Source organism: Camelus ferus, chromosome 11, assembly GCF_009834535.1.
Source record: "Camelus ferus isolate YT-003-E chromosome 11, BCGSAC_Cfer_1.0, whole genome shotgun sequence".
Lineage (NCBI taxonomy): Eukaryota > Metazoa > Chordata > Mammalia > Artiodactyla > Camelidae > Camelus > Camelus ferus.
In genome coordinates, this window is record NC_045706.1 from 31836514 (window position 1) to 31856056 (window position 19543).

The 19543-nt window shown below is 35.9% G+C and overlaps 2 protein-coding genes across 3 annotated transcripts in view; one reads left to right on the forward strand and one right to left on the reverse strand.

Moving 5' to 3' along the window:
* BTAF1 (B-TFIID TATA-box binding protein associated factor 1) overlaps positions 1-17856 on the reverse strand; it is a 74685-nt gene extending 56829 nt beyond the window's left edge. Inside the window, exons 1-4 of one of the 2 annotated variants that reach the window (XM_032491325.1) lie at positions 17540-17856; positions 6181-6304; positions 2617-2731; positions 911-1057 (exon numbers count right to left, since the gene is read on the reverse strand). In XM_032491325.1, the coding sequence (XP_032347216.1) occupies positions 911-1057; positions 2617-2731; positions 6181-6304; positions 17540-17553 (400 nt within the window). In that variant the 5' untranslated portion in view covers positions 17554-17856. Of the gene's footprint in view, positions 1-283; positions 364-910; positions 1058-2616; positions 2732-6180; positions 6305-17539 lie in introns of those variants that run through there. The other variant, XM_032491326.1, reaches the window with a different exon arrangement.
* The window catches only part of FGFBP3 (fibroblast growth factor binding protein 3), a 111524-nt gene that overhangs the window by 80414 nt on the left and 11567 nt on the right, over positions 1-19543 (forward strand). The window lies entirely within an intron of this gene.

Genomic DNA, 19543 nt, shown 5'->3' on the forward strand with positions numbered 1-19543 from the left:
TTTTGAAGACTTCTATTTCCCTTATTAGAAAAACTATGCTCTTCTGAAAACTTAAGCAAATTCTCCTCCCTTATAAGGCGCTCCATAAATAATTAAACTAGATCTCTCAACAGAAAGTATATTAGGCAAGAGGAAACAGGTATTTGACTTTTTAAGATGTACAACTTGAATATCATTTCATTAACTTAGCTAAATAGATATGCTCTGACTAATGATTAATTAGCAACAAAACAAAACACTGTTCTGTTTTGGTTTTAGTCAAAAAAGCAACTTATTTACTTACAGAAATCCATTAAAAACATCAAGGTTTTTTCCACTCAAGGCATCAATCTTGAATGGCCAAAACATTTATTTTATATCCAGATGGATTCTGTAAGTTTAAAGATAATGGGACAATTACCTATCCAAAATTTCTTTTTCATTTTTAGTTTTTGTTTTGGTCACCAGCATAAGCAGATTTAATTATTTAAATATTGAAAACACATGATAAAAAGAAAACTATCATAGCCTCTTAAATTTCCAGAATTGTGAAAACGTTACTACAATCTGTACCAATCCTGGCTTTTAAAATCCACTCAACTGAAGCTCTTGGGTAACACTTTACAATTTCTATACTGAGACACTGAAATTTTAATAGGTATGCTGAAATATTAATGTGTATCTATTAATGATGCATATATAAAGTACATATTCAATTAAAGGAAGAAAAATATTCATATGGTAGCTTTAGACAAATTGCTTCTGGTTACCTTTCCCACCCATATGTCCCCTACCTCCAACAGCAAACTCTAGTGAATTTACATGTCACAACATCTGTTAGATTTTGCATGACTGATAACACAGCACACCAAATGACAAATTGGTTTGAACACACACATTTCAGACTTTTTTCTACAGGACTACTACATACCTGACTTTTCATCTTGTACTTCAAACTCCGCACCAGCAGATCCCAACAGTGATGCCCCATGTTGTAACAATCTACATATATCAAATCTGTCAAAATTCAATCGATCTGTAGTAGATGAATCTTCCATAGCACTTTCTGAAGGAGTTTCTAGATGAGGTTTAAAAACATTTAATTTGATTAAATAGCCAAAAAGTATAGAATGAAAGAAAATAGCCTTACTTCAGGTGGGTGGGTAATATTTTAAGAAAAGTAAAAGATGGAGGTAGTAGAAAAGCTACTGTGGACTTACTTATGATCAGTTCTTACTTATGAAAAAACTGTTTGGTAGGTGGCTCCCCTTCTACAAACTATCAGAACATTAGTGGGTGTATGTGTAACTTTTTGACTATGGAAGCACGATGTTATACAGAGAAATGCATCCCCATGTTGAAATATGTATGTTAAATATCATGCTGTCTCCACTGTTAAACACTTAAAAAGTATCAAGGTAGTTTATTGTAATGGTAAACTGGAAGATAAAAGAATATATTCATAAATAAAACTAGTGAGAACCATCCCTCCCTATAACTTAGGAACATCCAGGACAGAAAGCAACTACTTACTCAATAAGACTCATTTCTCATAATATAAGCAAATTATAATCTCCTGGCAAATTGCTAGAATTATATATCCATCTGGTACTGAAAAATATCTATAAATGTTCTGTATTCCTCCAAAAAAGGTTATGCCATTGTAAATTTTAAAATATATTGTAACTATTCACCGACTTAATGGTTTGTTTAGTTGGCATTTGCATATAATTCATCTGTAAACTAAAGCATAATTGCGAAACTTAAAAGGAACTGCTATGAATATCTTAAAGTTTTCTAATATTAGTAACCTTAATTACTATTAAATTTAATGGTAGTGTAACTAAAGTTATTTTTAAAAAGAATCTGAGTCTGAGTATCTCTACATATCAAAAAAAAAAAAAAAAAAACCAGGGGTAATAAGCTGGAAAAGAAAAGAGTCTTTTCTAAAATAAGTTATAACTTCTTCTAGTTATGTATTTCTTTTGATGAGAGAAGACAACACAATCACTCAAAATAATAACAGGTGCCAGCAAATTAAAGCAAAACTTTCAGACATATGATTTAAAGTGATATTATCAAAGTGACTTGAAAATGAAATGCAGTTGCACCATATTAAATTCTCACTTAATTAACATGTATACCTTTATAAATTTAGAAAAGCATACATTCATTTTTGAATGCCATAAAGAATAGGCAGTCAGAAAACAAATAATTTCCACAAGACATCTAAAAGACAAATAAAAAACTAAAGACTTACCCCTCCAAATATCCACATATACTTGTGCTTAAATTTAGTAAATAATTACACTATTATTCACCCAGTAATAAGAAAAAATAGACTATTTCAAATGTTTATATTGTATTATTTTTTAAGACATAAATCCTTGAGGGACGTCATCATCTCTGTAAATCAAGTACACTGTAGAATTAATAATTTAAAATATTTATGAAAACATTGTTTGTCTAGTATTTTTTTTAAATAGTGAAAATCACCTTATTCAATGTCATTTCCTGACAAAGCATGAAAATAAAGCCTTTAAATTAAAAGTGAAATTATTAAACATTAAAATGCAAAGAATAGTTAATTCTATAATTAGATTTTTACTGCAAACTACTTTTTCCACTTAAAAGCACCTTGTCTGGTTCTTGGCACTGGATTCCACTCAGGTACATTTTTCACTATAGCTTCAACAGCTTGTCCTGCTGCAATCCGAGTATCCCAATTTGTACTCCTTAAATATATCAACACCTTAAAAGTTACAAAATAAAATAGTTATAAACCCAAAAATATTGTTTGTTCAAGGTGGCCAGAACAGAGAAAAACCAATTTACTTGTTATTAACTTTTAATGTAGCAGCCCTCAAATTTATATAAAACATTTTGGAATTACTAAAATCATTTATAAGATTTATCATTCACAGGAAATCACTACACTTTAAAAAAAGGAACTAGGAAACTTTAATAAAAGAATTCTTAAGTACATTTTAAAAATAACATAGTTTTTAACATACAAAGGGCATATTATTCATTAAGTTCCATTACAAAATGCAGAGTTAAAAAGACTAGCAGAAAAGATAAATGAATTCAGCAAGATAGCAAGATGTAAAATCAATAAACAAAAATCAACCATATTTCTATACACTTTCAACAATCTGAAAATGAAATTAAGAAAACAATCCCATCTATAATAGTATCAAAAAGTATAAAATACTAAGAATAAATTGAGCAAAAGAAGGACAAGACTTGTATACTGAAGACTACAAAAAATTCAAAATATTGTTGGAAGAAATTAAGTAAGACCTAAATAAATAGACACCTCACGTCCATGGATTGGAAGACTTAATATTGTTAAGCTAGTAATACTCCCTAAATTGATCTACAGACTCAATACAATTCCTGTCAAAACCCAGCTGGTTTTTTGTTGTTGTTGTTGTTTTTTTGCAGAAATTGACAAGGTGATTGTAAAATTTATGTGGAAATATAAGGGACCCAGAATTAAGAAAATAATCTTGAAAAAGAATAATAAAATTGGCAAACTCAAACTTCTTGATTGATAACTTACTACAAAGCAACAATAATCAAGACAGTGTGGTACTGGGAAAAGGACAGATACATGATCAATGGAATAGAATTTAGAGTCCAGAAATAGTACTATGTATCTAGGATCAACTGATTTTTGACAAGAGTGCCAAGACAATTCGATGAAGAAGGGATTTTTTTCAACAAATGGTGCTGGAGCAACAAAATAATGATTTAAAATCCCTACCTCACACCATACACAAAAATTAACTCAAAATAGACCATAAGCCTAAAAATAAGAGCTAAAACTATAAAATTATTAGAAGAAAACACATGGATAAATCTTTGTAACCTTGGGTTAGGCAGGGTTTCTTAGATATGATCCTAAGAGCACAAATGATGTGTTTTTAAAAAAAAAAAAAAAAGGTAAATTTGACTTAATCAAAATTAATAACTTTTGTGCTCCAAAGGATATCATTAAGTAAAAAGACAACCCATAGATTACAAGAACACATCTGCTAATCCCATACCTGATAAAGGGCTTGTATCTAAAATACACAGAACTCTTACAATTCATTAATGAAAGTACATATAATCCCACTTCAAAATGGGCAAAGTATCTGATTAGACAGATCTCCAAAGGAGATATAGAAATGGTTGATAAACACATAAAAAGATGTTCAACATCATTAGCCATCAGGAAAATGCAAATCAAACTACAATATCACTTCACATTCACTGATGTGGATATAATCAAAGTCAGTTAATCCTAAATGTTGACAAGAATGTGAAGAAATCAGATCTCATACAGCGCTGCTGGGAATGTAGTATGGTGGAGCCAGTCTGGAAAGCAATGTGGCAGTTCCTCATAAAGTAAACATATTTACCGTATGACCCAGCAATTCTGCTCTCTTATATACACCCGTGTATGAAAACATACATCCACAAAAAACTTGTACACAAATTTTCATAGCAGCATTATAGGCCAAAAAGTGGAAACAACCCAAATGCCCATCAACTGAACAGATAAATAAGATACAGAATATCCATAGCCATACAACAGAATAATATTTGGCAATAAAAAAGAATGAAGTAATGAAACATGCTACAATACAAAAGAAACCTGAAAATACATTTTAAGTGAAAAAACCAAACACAAAAGGTAATACATTTACATAAAATGTTCAAAATAAGGCAAAGAGATTAGTGGTTGCCTAGGACTAGACATGGGAGAAGTGATGGAGAGTGACTACTAATAGGACTTCTTGAGAAGATATGTTTTAAAATTAGATTGTGATGATGGTTGCACACATTTTTAAATATACTAAAAATCACTGAATTGTACACTTTACCTGGGTGAATAGTATGGTATGTAAAATACATTTCAAAAAAGCTGTTTAAAAAAATAAAACCAAATGGCAACAGGAAAACACTGAGGGCAGAGGGAATAGGTGGTGAGAAGGTGCTAAAAACAAACTTTGCCTCTTTTGGAATTATCTAATGGCAGCCATATGCTGGGGTCTGAGCTATGAAGACCAGAACCTCACTTGGAATCCTGGAAACCTTTTCTCAGTTCAGCACAGGTTAATCTTGTTCATTCTTAGTTTCAGCTCATTGAGCCCTCCATCTCTTCCCTTGGGATGACAAGAAATGGGTATGCTCTCTATCCCCACATCTTACACATGAGTACAGTATTACCTAATATGCATCCTTCTCCATTCTGAGAACATGGAGCCTATAGATGTCAAATCAGTTTCTTCATCTATACCTTGATTAGAAAGTTCTGATAGTATCTAAGCGGGAAGCATGCTGGAAAGAGAGTCACTGTTACGTCAGCCCTTATGGTAGGAACAAAACAGTGGAGATATGTATATGCTGACTAAGGGCTTAGAACTCCTACTCACAGGAATCAGGAAGGGGCAAATCAGAGTGAAAGGATGGGATAAGACTGGTGGGAAGAGATATCTTGGGTCTTCCAACTGGGTCTGGGCTATCATATTGTTCCCCACCCTATCCTCTAGCCACCTCCTCCCACCCCCAACACACATACAGAACACTCCTGTTTTTACTTTGCATGCCAGAGAGTTAAATACATGGAATTTGCTGCTTATTATCATAGTCACACTTCTACAAGCCCACAGAGTTCAGGGGAAAAAAAAAGTCATTGCTTAAGGAAAGAACATGGGCTAGGATTATGAAGACACTGATCCACCAAAGCAGAAAGCCTCCACTTTCAAACAGCTGATAACTAAGAAACTAATGACAACTAGTTTCTCATCTATTTCCACCACTGTCCATACGTACTCATCCATTTGAAGACTACCAACTGTGATATAATTATTATCCGCTAAGAACAAGTCAGACCACTAACAAACAAGATTAACAACTTAGTTCATGACCAAATTGAATCAGATTTAAATATGTGCCACAGGCCAAAGGTTCTATGTTGTCAAATCCATTAAACTATTAAACTTGATGCAAAAAACAAAGTATTTTAAAGCTTATGACAAACAAAAATTTAAAATAGCAAAAAAATTTAAATATTTGAAGAAATACTGAGATACCTAATGGAATCTGAAGACTACAAATTGCCAATAATAACACAATTTCTTTCTCTATTCTTATGTTCTTATCCATGGACAAATTTCTACAATTATATTATACTAAAAGAATTCTTACTTTAGATAAGAGATTATTTAGTTCATGGGGATGAAGCTTCACCACTTCTCCAAGTTGCTGTGCAGCAGCTTTTCTTGTAACTGGAGTAGTGCCAGTATCCAGTAGGATAAAAAGACGGTCAAGCCTAAAATAACAAAAATAAAAGTTATTCTGAAATGTGTTTCCTCATATGTATAAGTATGAGTCAGTAAATGTATGTATTCAGCATCTATGAACAGAGATTTATGCTAGGGTCGCAGGAGGTCATCTAATCTCTACTTTCAAGGAAACTGTCATGGGGGTGCAGTGACTAGGTAAGGCAAGTACACAAATAATTAGAATATAGGATACAATATATGTATCATACATGTATATTCATGTATGATAAGATACATGTCAGAAAAGAAGAACAAAGTATTTCGAGGAATAGGAATGAAGGCAGCAAATGCTACATTTCCAACTGTGAAATACTAAAAAGGCTTCCTAAAAGAAATAGTGTGTGAGCCGGACCTTAATGGCAGAAAAAGATTTCAATACTCCACTAGTGGAGATGCGGTGGTAAAAGAGAAGAGCGGAGAAATATCTGGAAGAGGAAATAAGAAAGAACAGCAATAAGGAAAGGGAGACTATATTTAGGGAAGTGAGTAACACAGTCTGGTTGTAATTGAGGGTACACTTCAGAGACAGTGGAAGATACAACTGCAAAAGTAGTTAGAGCCCTACTGTGGAGACCTCTGAATTATAGTTCAGCCATGAAAGTCTTGGGATAAGAAAGTGATGGGACTGGAGCTATGCTTTAGGGAGATTAGTCTGGAAGCAGTGTGAAGCCTGAAGTAAAATGGAGGTAAACTTTTAGAGAATTTTAGGCTAGAAGTACAGACCTGAACTACAATCATGGCAATAAGACTAGAAAGAAGTTGGGAGAAATGCTACAGAAGTAAAACACCATGGTATAGTAATTCAATTAAAGTATCAAGGAAACGAAAGGGTTCTGAGACTCTGAATCTTAGAAAATGTCTTTAAAATAAGTGGGAAGAACTGGAGGAAATGTTACTGGGAAAAGATAGTAAGTTTATCAGTGGCAGGAACAGGAGAGCTGGGAGAGATCAAAAAGGATAGTTGGAAAAGAGATCTGATGTTCAGAAGAAAGTTGAGACTAAAGGCATAGGAGACATTTATAAAGATAGGGCAGTAAGATCTCTGAGGAAAGAGTTCATAAAGGCAAAGAGCATAATGGAACAAATACCAGAGCCACAGCACATGGTTCAAATCCCAGTCACTTAGCCAACAAATAGTTTGGAATAAAATCACAATGCCTTATACCTGGAATAAGTGGGGAGATATGGAAAACTGTGTCACTTTGTTTCTGGGATATAGGAAAATCCTAAGATTTTTAGAAGGCACAGTACCAAGTAATTGCCACTAGCTGTCCACCTATCATACAGGGCTAGTCCTTCCACCACACTACTAATCAGGCTCAATGAGGCAAACGAATGCCACAGGTAATGAAAGGAAGGTGGCTTCACATGTGGAATAAATTGGGACTTTTTAAACAAGATGAAGGGTGAAAAGAGGCAAGGCTATATTAACTGTGCCCAATCCTATACCAGGGGAGATTTAGAGAGTACACCTTCCAATCTCATCCAGTGAGGAAGAGAAAGCAAGCAAGGTTCCGAAGTTAAGCATGAGCATTAAGCATTAATAAACGGCAGAGGCTCATATTTTACTTCTGGGATTATTTTTCTTTCCCAAAGGGCTTAAAAGTTAGAAGGCAAAGCTTCTAAAAGCCTTTTATAATATAAAGGTATAAGGCACAAATGAAATTGGCAGGGTTTTTTCTTTTTTCTTTTTCTTTTGATGGTATCTAGTCACTAATAAAGCAGAAAAATCATTGTAACTGATAAAAACATATAGCTAAAATAGAACTTTTTCAGTCAAGAAGACTAAGGGTACAATGAAAACTTTTCACCTGCTTCAGAACAAAACACTAAGAGCAAGGTTCAAATTTTATAGTTAAGGGTATGTAAGAAGGACATTCAAGAAAAATATCTGAGGCAACTAAAGCCAGCAACACAAAGAAAAAAAAGAGTAATATAACAGTTTTTGCTTCCAATATACTTTAAAGGCACACAGTGTTTATAAAGAAATTAATTTCTATAAGACATGCAAAAAGATTAATTTTTTTATACATACAGTGTGTACAATACATCCCACCTTATGACACAGTATTTCTCCTTTTTCATTCAAGGCCATCTAAATACTTGTCTTTACCTATTCACCCTTCAGGCTCTGCTATAGGATTTGGTGAACAACAGTGACTAAGATAAAGTGGGACAAAAGGGAGAAAAAATTTTTTTCTGACAATTGGTGTTCTTAAAAGTTCTAAGACTAAGTCAGACCCCAAACCCCTTCCCCACAAAATGATTTCCCTCATCCATCCCATACATAACTCTCAGAATGCCCTTTGACTTTTCATTTTTAAAACTGTGATGTTAAAGTTCCTAAAAACTCTCTATGCATATTGCCATGACTCTGATTTTGAATGCTTGTGCTCAATGAAATTAGCAAGAAGAAATTTTAAATATCTATAAAAGTATCAAAACAAATACTCATTTTAAATCTATATTCTATGGCAGGCAAAAACTATCAAAAATTAAATGTTTTATTATAGAAAATATGTCAGGTCAAATTTATGCAACAGTAGATATATTTGTATACGAGGCATGTATTCTCTATAACAATATCAGGCTCTCTTATGTGTGTACAGATCACATAAATCCAGGACTTTCCTATAGGAAAACAGTGATAAAATGGGAAACATACTACACTGGAAATTAGAAGAGCTTTAAAAAGTACTACTTGTGTCACTTATTGGAAGACTTAGAGAAGCTCACTTAACTTCACTTAACCTCTTATTTTATAGGGTAAAATTGTATAATTTAGCCATATTTTACAGCTTCACACCATTGCAGTTTTTTAAAATAGTTTTCTCCCCTCCTTATATACCATAATGTTTGTTCTATCTTTGATTTATTTGATGCAAAGTTCCTTACACTGCACCTCTGGAAAATTTCAACTACTTCGTAATTCCTTTTTAATAATGGAGATTCTTTCTCTTTTTGTGACTAAAAGCAAAGCTGGCTGCAAAATGAACGCTCTAAGGAAGTGACAATACTAACCTGGCTTATAAATTCATGTGTAAACAACTAAAATAAAATTGACAGTTTTCCAAGTTTTTCCCAATCATTTCCACTTTCCTCAAGCCCCAACCAACTGCCATCTCCTATTCCTTTAAAGAAATGGACTAGAAAAAAAAAAAAAAGCAAAAAAGAAATGGACTGAGGAGATCTCTATGTTATGGAACATAAACTATGTCATTCCCTCCTTATTAACTCTGAAAGTCTTTACACTTATCCTCTCTTTCAATTTCAGATGAAAAGATAGCCTCACTCTTCTTCAAGATTTAGATAATGTCCCACTATTTTCTTGATACCATCCCCTTCTACCCTCATTCAATTAACTTTTCTCCAATATCTTAAACCACTGCCTGATTAACCTGTTTACTTCCATCTTCAAATATGCAGAGATCTGTCTTTAACAAGAGGATAAACTGCTTGACCTCCATCTTCTAGAACACTCTTTTTACTGCCAAGCATCCTGAGTGTTTAAAATCACTTTTTAAATTTCCTCACCATACACAATTTAATCTCTGCAAATCATATTTACTGCCTTCTCTACTACCAAAACAGCACACCTGAGGGTCACTAATGAACACCTAAACTCCAAATCCAATTTTTTTTTTGTAAATCCAATTTTCTTGACGCCTCTGTGACATCTGATTTCAGCAAGATCCCTACTTTTAAAATTCTTTCCTTCCTAAATTCACAACATATTACCACATTCTCTGAACACCTAATTCTTTCCTTGGTTTCCCTACTCTTACTATTCTTAATGAAAACACTCTCCCAGATTCAATCCTTGGCTGCTCATTGCTCACCAATTTCTCCCATAGGACACTGTAATTTGTTCAAAATATAACACAGTGCAAATAATCCACAAATCTAGCCCAACCGGGAGCTCTAGTGCCACACCTTTAACTGCCTGATGAGCATAACTCCATAGTAATGTGATCTCATTGCTAAATTTACTTCCTAAAGCTTCCTTTACTTCTTTTGACCAAATTACTATCTTACTCTAAAACTTTCAATGGCTCATCCTTACCTACCAGACAGTAATTAAAAACAAACAAACAAAAATCTCCCAACATGGGCCATTTTGGTTTCTACAATTTTGTCTACACTTTTCCTCTACTTTTCTTGGTCCAATTCTTCAGCTAGCTCCCACTTACCATGATTCAATTCAAGACCTTTCCTCCTGAAACCATCTCAGCCTACTACACAATTACTTTCCCTTCTGAAATGCACATGAATTCTTATCTTGAATAATCATTCCGGCATTTATTTTGCATTTCTGTGGCATCTCTTACATTAATTTGTCACATGAAGTTTTAGCTCCCCATTAGGCTTCACCTTCTTCTTTTTGTCCCCCAAATACTTGGCACAGTTTCTTTGCACAGTATTCAAATATTTGTTGAGTAACTGATATTTACTGTAATTAAAGTCATAAAGAAAAGTTCAAGTTTCTTGGGGACAAGTTTAAGCACCATTTTTAAGCAAAAATATACTATAATTTTTTTTTACTTCGAGAAACATCCTTAATCTGTCATAGCTATATTACATAAAAACAAGTTATAAAAATAACACAACTGACGCTAAGGCAAGATTTCAATAAGTGAAAAATCAGCACAGCAGTACCTTAGCAATATGAACATCAAGGCAGTGACGTGTACTCCAAACAGCAAGCTGAAAAAGACCATGCAATAGGCACTGCATTCCTTCAGTAATTTCCACCCTTCCTAAACTTTCCTTTAGCCCTCTGCTATCCAGCTTCATTAGGACCGCACTCCTACTCAAAGACCTTCGACTCGTCTCTAACTTAACGCTGACCCTACCTCTCCTTTCTTCAAAGCCTTTTATCCAATGCCACCTGCCTGAGGGTAGCAGATCAGCTCACTCTCTGATCCAATTCCAGGCCTATATATTTTCACATCTCCCACCTTTCTGGTAGCCAAACTTGCCTCCCTGAATAGAGGAATGGGGATACAAGAATGCTTCTTTGGTCCTCTCGACTCAAAGCTCCTTTTGGAGTTCATTCCTCTTTCCAGGACAGGAGATTAGATGCCACAAAAAAGAAGAACAAAGGGATGAGCATACCGGGATCTCACAAGAGGGCAGTCTGCCCTACTACCCTAGGAGAGCCAGCTATGAGGCAAACAGGGTAAGTATCAGGGCCAGGTCAGAATGAAAAAGGCTGGTATAATGAACTGGTGGGAGAGGGAGAAAGGGCAAGAGACAGGGTCAGTGTTATGTTAGAGGGCAGACAGGGCCCTCGGTGAGGGAGAGGTCTGAAGGAAGCTAGGTGCTTAGAAGAGAAAGGAAGTTAAAAGAAGGGCTGATTGAGGGAGCACAGTACCTAGCACGATACTTCTTTTGGCTAAACCTTCTCTTGCAGAATGGCTAATAGAATAAAAATATCATTCTTCATTCTCTGAAGGGATACAGATGGAGGAAAAAGAGGTAACAGATGTCAAGCTGAATGGAAGGTACCAAAAACTCCAGAAGAATAAATTTTAAAAAACATAAAGCAAGTATATTTGACAATATCCACCGGTTATGAATCTACTCATGATGACAATCTGGCCTATTTTCAATTTGGATTTTAACTCAGAAATAACTACATGACACGATTCGTTTTTATTTTACCAATCTGTGATTTCAGAAAACTGCTCTAAATACTGCCTAAAAGAAGGAAATAGTACATGGGAGTCTGTAAAGGTTATGCTGGCAGCTGAGATCTAACTCCTCTTCAGTTGTCTGTATTATGACAATTCATAAAGTAAAAATAAAAAAAGAAAACCATATGCATTTTAAACTATAAAACATGTCCTAGATTACTATTTCATCACTAATTAATATATACTGCACTTACACTCCTAAGCCATTTAAGAATTAAAAAAAAAAAAAGGAAACACATAAATTCCTCAATCTACATCCAATCTCAACATTCTCAGAATAAATTCAGTCAGTCTGAAAAATTGTGGAAGGTCAACTCATAATACTTCACAAGGATGGCTTTGTAATCTTAACTAAATGGGAATGATCAGTCAAGTCTGTTCATTTTGTCATACTTTTTTTTTTTTACATTTACTATTTGAAGTTTTATTTTTCTGTTACTTAGGGAATAAGAAAATAAATATCTGATATGAACACTATGCTTCATCCTACATATTATCATTAAGCAAGAAAGTGATGGTCAAAAGAAACAATTTCCAAGAAATTGTCCAACTGATTGTTTTAAAATGTATGTTTTCTACTTCCTATTGTGGGTCATCTGAAACTATGTTACATTTTTTAAACAAAAAAGTATATTAATTTAAGATACCACATACAACACTAAGAACAGATATGAAGATGTGAAACCACACTAAAGTCAGGTGCAAAGGCAGGTGCATGCTAGATCATTTACATTCCCCCACTTCCACTCTACAGAACATAAACTCCATGAGAATACGGACTCCATTTTTGTTCTCTGCTGTATCTCCAGCACATAGAACATAAAGATTCTGTATATACTTGTTAAATGAATGCTGAAAAAGGACAACCAACTTGGGTTATTTCCTTTAGGGCATTTTTTTCTAACCTCCACCACCTCTTGCATGACTTTATTTTAAAAATAAAATCTAGGTTCTTCAGGAGAAATATCTGTAGTTTTAAAACTTTATTTGAAATTGTACATTTTAAAATGGTTAAAATGATTAATTTTACATGCACAGTACTTTGAGAAATAAAGAAACAAGGAGGAATTTATCACAGGGATTAAAAGGGGTATGCTTATATAATGCCTCCTCTCCCTTCCCTGGCTTTTTGTCCCTAAATTTTTTAAAGTATGAAATATTTGACATAATTTACAACAGTGCCTTCTGTCAATCTTACAATGGATTGAAATTAGCAATAGTAAAGGATAGTGGAGAAATAGGCCTAGCAAACATAAGAAACCTAATGCTGTCCTACAGGTAAGATCATTTTAGTATTGTCCTGTCAAGAGGAAGGACCTACTGGAACTTTCTTCACAACAAGAAATTTCCTTTCATTGGCAATGTAGGCCTGTTAAAACAAAGTTTCCCTGAAGTATCAGCAGTGCAGAGAGAGAATTAACAAAACTGAGCAAAGTTCTGCTCACATGTAGCAATTTGTTTCTTCCATAAGAGTGTGTTTCATTTTTTCCCTGAATCTATTCTAAACACTGCATCATTTTAAAATGCTAAGATATATGTCACAGACTCAAGGTATGGCTTTTAAAATGCTCAAGTCATAACTACTGTCCAGACTTTTTAGACATGAACTTTATAGCAGAGATCACTGAGGAAAAATTACCTGAATTATATTTATATTTTTTCTTTATGCAATCAAGGAAAAACTATGTTCATAATAGCCAATCAATGTATAACAACAGGCAATCAATTGTGGCATAAACAGGCAAAGGTATCAAAAACAGTCTTTAAAAAAACACCTGTATTAAGCCATGGAACCCAACTCTGTCAGATTCACCCACCACCTCTGTAATGAACATAAGCTTTAACAAACCCTCTAAGATTTCCTTTGCCTTTACTGTTGGTGGCTCAACTCTAGCTAGGGGACAAATGACACTCAGAGAAAGGGTCACAAAACAAAACAGTATTCAAACATTTAACAATTATGATTTAAAATGCTTGCAAAAAACAATGAAAGCGTAATATGTAATGTGTTTTTTTTTTCTTTGTTTGCTGAAGTTGATTTTATGGAAGCAAGTCAAGTAGCTAGTGAGTGAGTTTAGCTGACTTTCCAGCATTCATATCTTAAGAGCAACATTGTTCTCTACTCCTACATTTGTATGCTGTCTCTTTTACTAAGGGTTTATAGGAGTCATACACGTTTTGGTAATATCTCCCTGCATTTTATGGAGAACTTCAAATGCTGTATTTGCAATTTTAGAGAGTCACAAAGTTGGGGGGTGCTTTGTTTGTTTTTGGGAAGATTTAACTCACTCATAGATAAAGAGTTCACCATGCATTTCATACTTTGCTACATTCTAATAATTCAAGGTACTACATTAAAACTAGGCCTTTATAAAACTTTTAAGTGGGGTCTAAAAACTGATTACACAAAATGTAGGGTTAATTATAACAAATTTGCATTATAAAAGACCACACTATCACAATTATACTAGATTATAAACTTACAAAAATAGTTCTGATAATATTTACTATCTTTTTTAAATTATAATTTTCACCAATATTCAAAGCTATAATGAACATTTTTCTCCCTGGGGGAAACTGTAAAACTCAGAACCACACATTGAAAAACACTGGAAACATTCCGTTATACATAAATGGAAAAATCATGACCGGAATTAAAAGAAGAAACAAAATCACTCACTTATCCATTTTCTGAAAATGTACTGAGCACCTACTAGGAGCTAGGCACTCTCTGGGGACAGAAAGAGCAAATACATTTCCTTCTCTCACAGAGATGTTAACTCCAGCAAGGGAGAGAACAATTAAACAATCACCTACAGGGTATGATGAATATAACTGACAGGAGTATCCACTGGTACAAATAGCTCAGATGAAGTAAAACCAGAGAAGGCTTCCCAAACAAAATGATGTATGTATGGGCTTAGACTCAAAAACTAAGGTTGGAATAAACCAGACTTGGAGGGTCAGGGGAGTGGACGCAGGAAAGATGATCCAGAGATCATGACTAGGAGGTGAGAACATAGATTGGAATGAAGGGGAGAGGGATAAAAGAAGAGAGAGAAAGAGAAAGAGAGAAGAGATGCAGAGAACTTGACATAAGATGAAGCTAAAAAGGTAAAGCAGGAACCAGATCTCAAATGATTTGGGAAGACGTGTTTGTTAAGGAAGTTGGACTTTATCCTAATTAGAAAACAACTAAAGGGTTTTAAGCAGAAAAAAGACCACATTAAAATGGACACATTAGCAAATAATAGTAAGGCTGAAGTGAAGAATAAATTATAAAGACTTCCATGCCTCCAGGGGAGGCAGGGAGAGCAGAGTGGCTGCTGCTGCAGGTGTCTTGGATTAGAGATGATGGTGGTATGCAGTAGGGCTATGGTAACTGCTACGGAAAGAAAAAAAACTGGCCAGAGAAAGATCAGAAAGAAAGAACTGATAGGGCTGAATTTGGGGACTGGCTACCTGGGGGGAAAGGGAGGGAGGGAGAAGTCAAATATTATTCCTAAGTTTCTGAATCTGACAATTGAGGGAATCATGTACCAACTTACTGTTTTCTTTCCATTTGGAAATATTTACAAGGTTCTAAAATTATTAGTTTCTTTGCAGTTATGCACATTGATATAAACAGTGAAAAAACATTTTAGATTTGCTTCTAGCAAAAATGATTTTTATCTCTTGAACCATCTTCCACCTGTTCTGCAACAAAATAATATTAAAATGAGTCTGTATTCCACACGAGAAAAAGGAAATTTAGCTAATAAAGATATGTGCTCAGTGCGTGGAGAAGGCCAGTTTGAAATTAAAGTCTGCTATTCAAAGTGAATCCTCAGATGAAGAAGCAAGGGCTGACACTATCCCCAAATCAGAAAGTGTCTCAAAAGTGCCTTCCTTGAATCTATTATATAACCAAAATAAGCACAAGACTAGCTTTCATAAAACCACGGCAGGCTTTCTTTCTTAAATTTAAAAGAATTTTGGCAAGCTGAAAAAAAAAAAGATCTACAGAAAAAAAGAGCACTACCCTTTGAAATCCAATGTCAATAACAAAAAGCAGTTGCTTTCAAAACCCACTCATTCACTCAGAAATTTAGGTGCCCTAAACTTTTATGAATAGATTACCACTGGCCAAGCAGATTAGGCACATTTTAAACACTTTCATTTGTCCCTATAAAACTGTATCCAATACTGTGAAAATATACATAGTCTGCTCAAGAAAGGAATTTCAGGGGCTACTCATTCCTCTAAACATTGTACCACCTTATAAACAGAATACCATATTGTTTGTGTATCAATATATTTATAATGTATATTTTATATATTCATAGAAGAGGTAACAAATCAGAAGATACACCTTTTTGTATTTGCATAAACTGAAAATACCACTTGTCTTCTCTGAAGGCATTTTTATATATTACAAAATAAGAATTTCCTCACATTGAATGGATTCAACTTATCAACGAAATAAAAAACAGATGCCCTATATAGTACAGGTACCTTGCAACCCCCTTCATCCAACTCCTAAGGGTTTCTCCTACACAATCTTTCATCAGTTCTCTAGAGTCTGTGAGGGATGGGTTATCTTTTCGCCTGCAAAACAGTAGTGTGTTCAATTAACTATGGAAAATGAGTAAAAACTATGTTTTTTGAACTATCAACATTTTTCCCTTCAGTCTGTGTGGAGAAGGACCCATTTCTCATGAAAACTAACAATAAACTTGGTGGCTCCTTCTGACTGCTATCATAGGAATTACCTGTACGTACGTGCACTAACATCAACCCTCTGACAAAACGTATTCCCACCATCCTCTCATATTGGAGGAAAGGAGGACTTTCCTCCTACAGCTATACAAATAAATATCTTGCTGGTTTTCCTATATTTCCCTATTGATAGGCATCACTTTAAAATAACTTAAGATTTGTGACACATTTTTCAAAGCTTAGTTAAGGAAGATGATGCTAATACAATAATTTGCTAAAGATCACTACGCTGATGACTGAATGTGTACTGCCAAACAAAAGGAACAATTATACTGTAATATAAGAAGCCAGTCCTCAAGAAAGAACATATCCCTAAAGCCGTAAACAACAAAAAAAAATCTGACATAGCTAGAAGGTCATTTGGATAATAGTAACTCGAATCTCCCCGACTTCGATAGTTACTACCAAGTTTTCCCGTGAAATGGAGGTTAGGGGTCGCCGTTAGAATACTAAGAAAGAGAAGAGACTCTCCCAGAACTGAAAGAGGGAAGAGAAACCAGAGAAGAGAAACAGGGTGAGGAAAGAGAAAAACTAGCTCTAACGTGCCAGAGTCTGTTCAACCAGAAAAAGACATTTTTGAATCGATTTACGAGCAGTAACCCGAGCCCAAAGCCCCGCAGACCGAGAGGCGAACTCTGGAGTCTGGGGAGGAAGGCGTCCGAGCCCCGTGACAATGGGAACTGCTTGTTTCTAGGAGTCGGGGCACCGAGAGGAGACCGTGCCTCGCGCGGGCCGCCTTCCCGTCCGCCCGTGAGAAGCCAGACCCACCTGGACACCGCCATGGCCGGGCGCCGGCGGTTCGGAGCTCCCCGCGAGCGACGCGCCGCGCCGCTGAGGCGCTAGCTTCCAGAAAGCCGAGCGGCGCAGGCCCAGGCCACGGAGCAGAGGGGAGCGGCCGGTGCGGCGCAGGGCGTCCCGGCGCGGGCCCTGGGGCATCTGCCCAGCCGCCTACCCGAGCTCGTCCCCGCGGCGACCAGGAAGCAGGGGTCTGAGACGGCGGCGGAGGCGGCACTCCTCCAACCCGCACGACTTCAAACCGGGTGCCCCCAGCCCCGCTCTTTGCTGACGCAGGCGTCGGCACGCCGGACTAAGCGTCAGCGCGCCGGAAGTGACGTCAGCTCACCGCGAGGCGCTCCACTCCGCAGCTGAACCAGAGGAGTTCCGGCCAGTTCAGCCTGGTCCCGGGCACTGGAGTTAAAAAGCTAATTGTGCTCACCTGGAGGAAATCGTTGCTTTTCAAAACAGGCGGGAAAGGAAAAAAAAAAAAAAGTCTCCTTATTTTTTAGAGAAGGAAAAAAGGCGATTTAGCCAAGGTTCTCGAAGTTCAAAACCTTTGTTTCTATTTCTCATCGCCCTAACCGTCAATCTCTCCAGACCGCTTCTAGAGAAAGCAGGATCCAAAGGACCACAGGAGGCCCTAGTCCTTTGGTGGCGATGCCAGTGGGAGGGGGTGACATCAGGAAAGATCTGCAACGGCAGTGAAAAGCACGGCTCAAGTATTTTCCGTATTTCTGCCAAATGTTCTGCGTTGATTCTGGCGGGAGGGTCTTCTGCCAACCATTTTGCGAAGTTTAATTTCTTACTTGTTTATGTTGTTGGTATTATCATTTTCTCAACCAGATTTGAAAACTCTCAGCCAGTTGTCTGTACTATTTGCTTAAGTGGCTATTCAATCACTTAACTTGTTAAGCTTTTAAATATTTTTCTGTCACCTAGTGCAGGCCCTTATCATCTTAAGCTTGGTTTTTAAGACAGTAGACAAAGTAATACTCCAGCTTTTTCAGTTGAGCCCATCTTAAAGGCCTCCAACAGGTTAATCTTAAAGAAACACTGTTTTTATCGTGTCACTCCTCTGCTTATAAAACTTGTCCATTGGCTTCTCATTACCTGAAAAGTCTATGCCTCAGCCCGAGTCTTTTTCGTCTATAAAATGAGGCTAATGAGAAGTACTATAGAAGGTTACGGAAATTTAATGAGGTCATGTATTTAGAAAAGCTTACAAAAGAGTTTATAAACCATAAGGGAAAGAAACTAACTTAAAAACCTGCTAATTGCTAGGCATTTGGCATGTATTATCTCATATAATTTGTAGGCAAACCCCGTAAATTTTAATCTTCACTTTATGGGTGAGAAAACTAAGCTCAGAAAGTTTAAGTAATTTACCCAAGATCCAAGCTGCTAATATTTACTGTTCATTCATTCAACAAATATTAATTTGGCCCCTGCTCTATGCCAGACACCCTGTTAGGCAGTTTATACTATTAGACAAAATCTGACTAAGCTCATCTTCAAACCTCTTCATGCTTCACAGCCTCCTCCCACCTGCTTTCTCAATGCATCTCCTATCACGGGAACCAACAAGCAGGTACTATTTACTGATTATATACTACATTCATTTATTCAGCCAAAATTAAGTACTTACCACATGCTAAACTCTGTGCTAGAGATAAGGGCTTCAAAAGAAACCAAAAAGACACACTCAAGTTGAACTTACAGTTATTCTAATGAAAGGAAAGAGAGTGAACAGGTAAACAAGAAAATAGCATGTTTATATTCTATGTAAAACAGAATGATGGGATAAAGAGGGTGATGAGATTCTAGACTAGGTAATTAGGAGAAAACTAAGGAGGAGCTTCAGCTGAGGCCTGAATGATAAGAGGGAGCCAGCTATGTGAAGACTTGGGGAGCCTTCCAGTTAGAGGATACACCTAATGTGAAAACCTAAGAGAAGCTGGCTATCTTGGGAGATGAGATGAGACAGGTAGAAAGGGG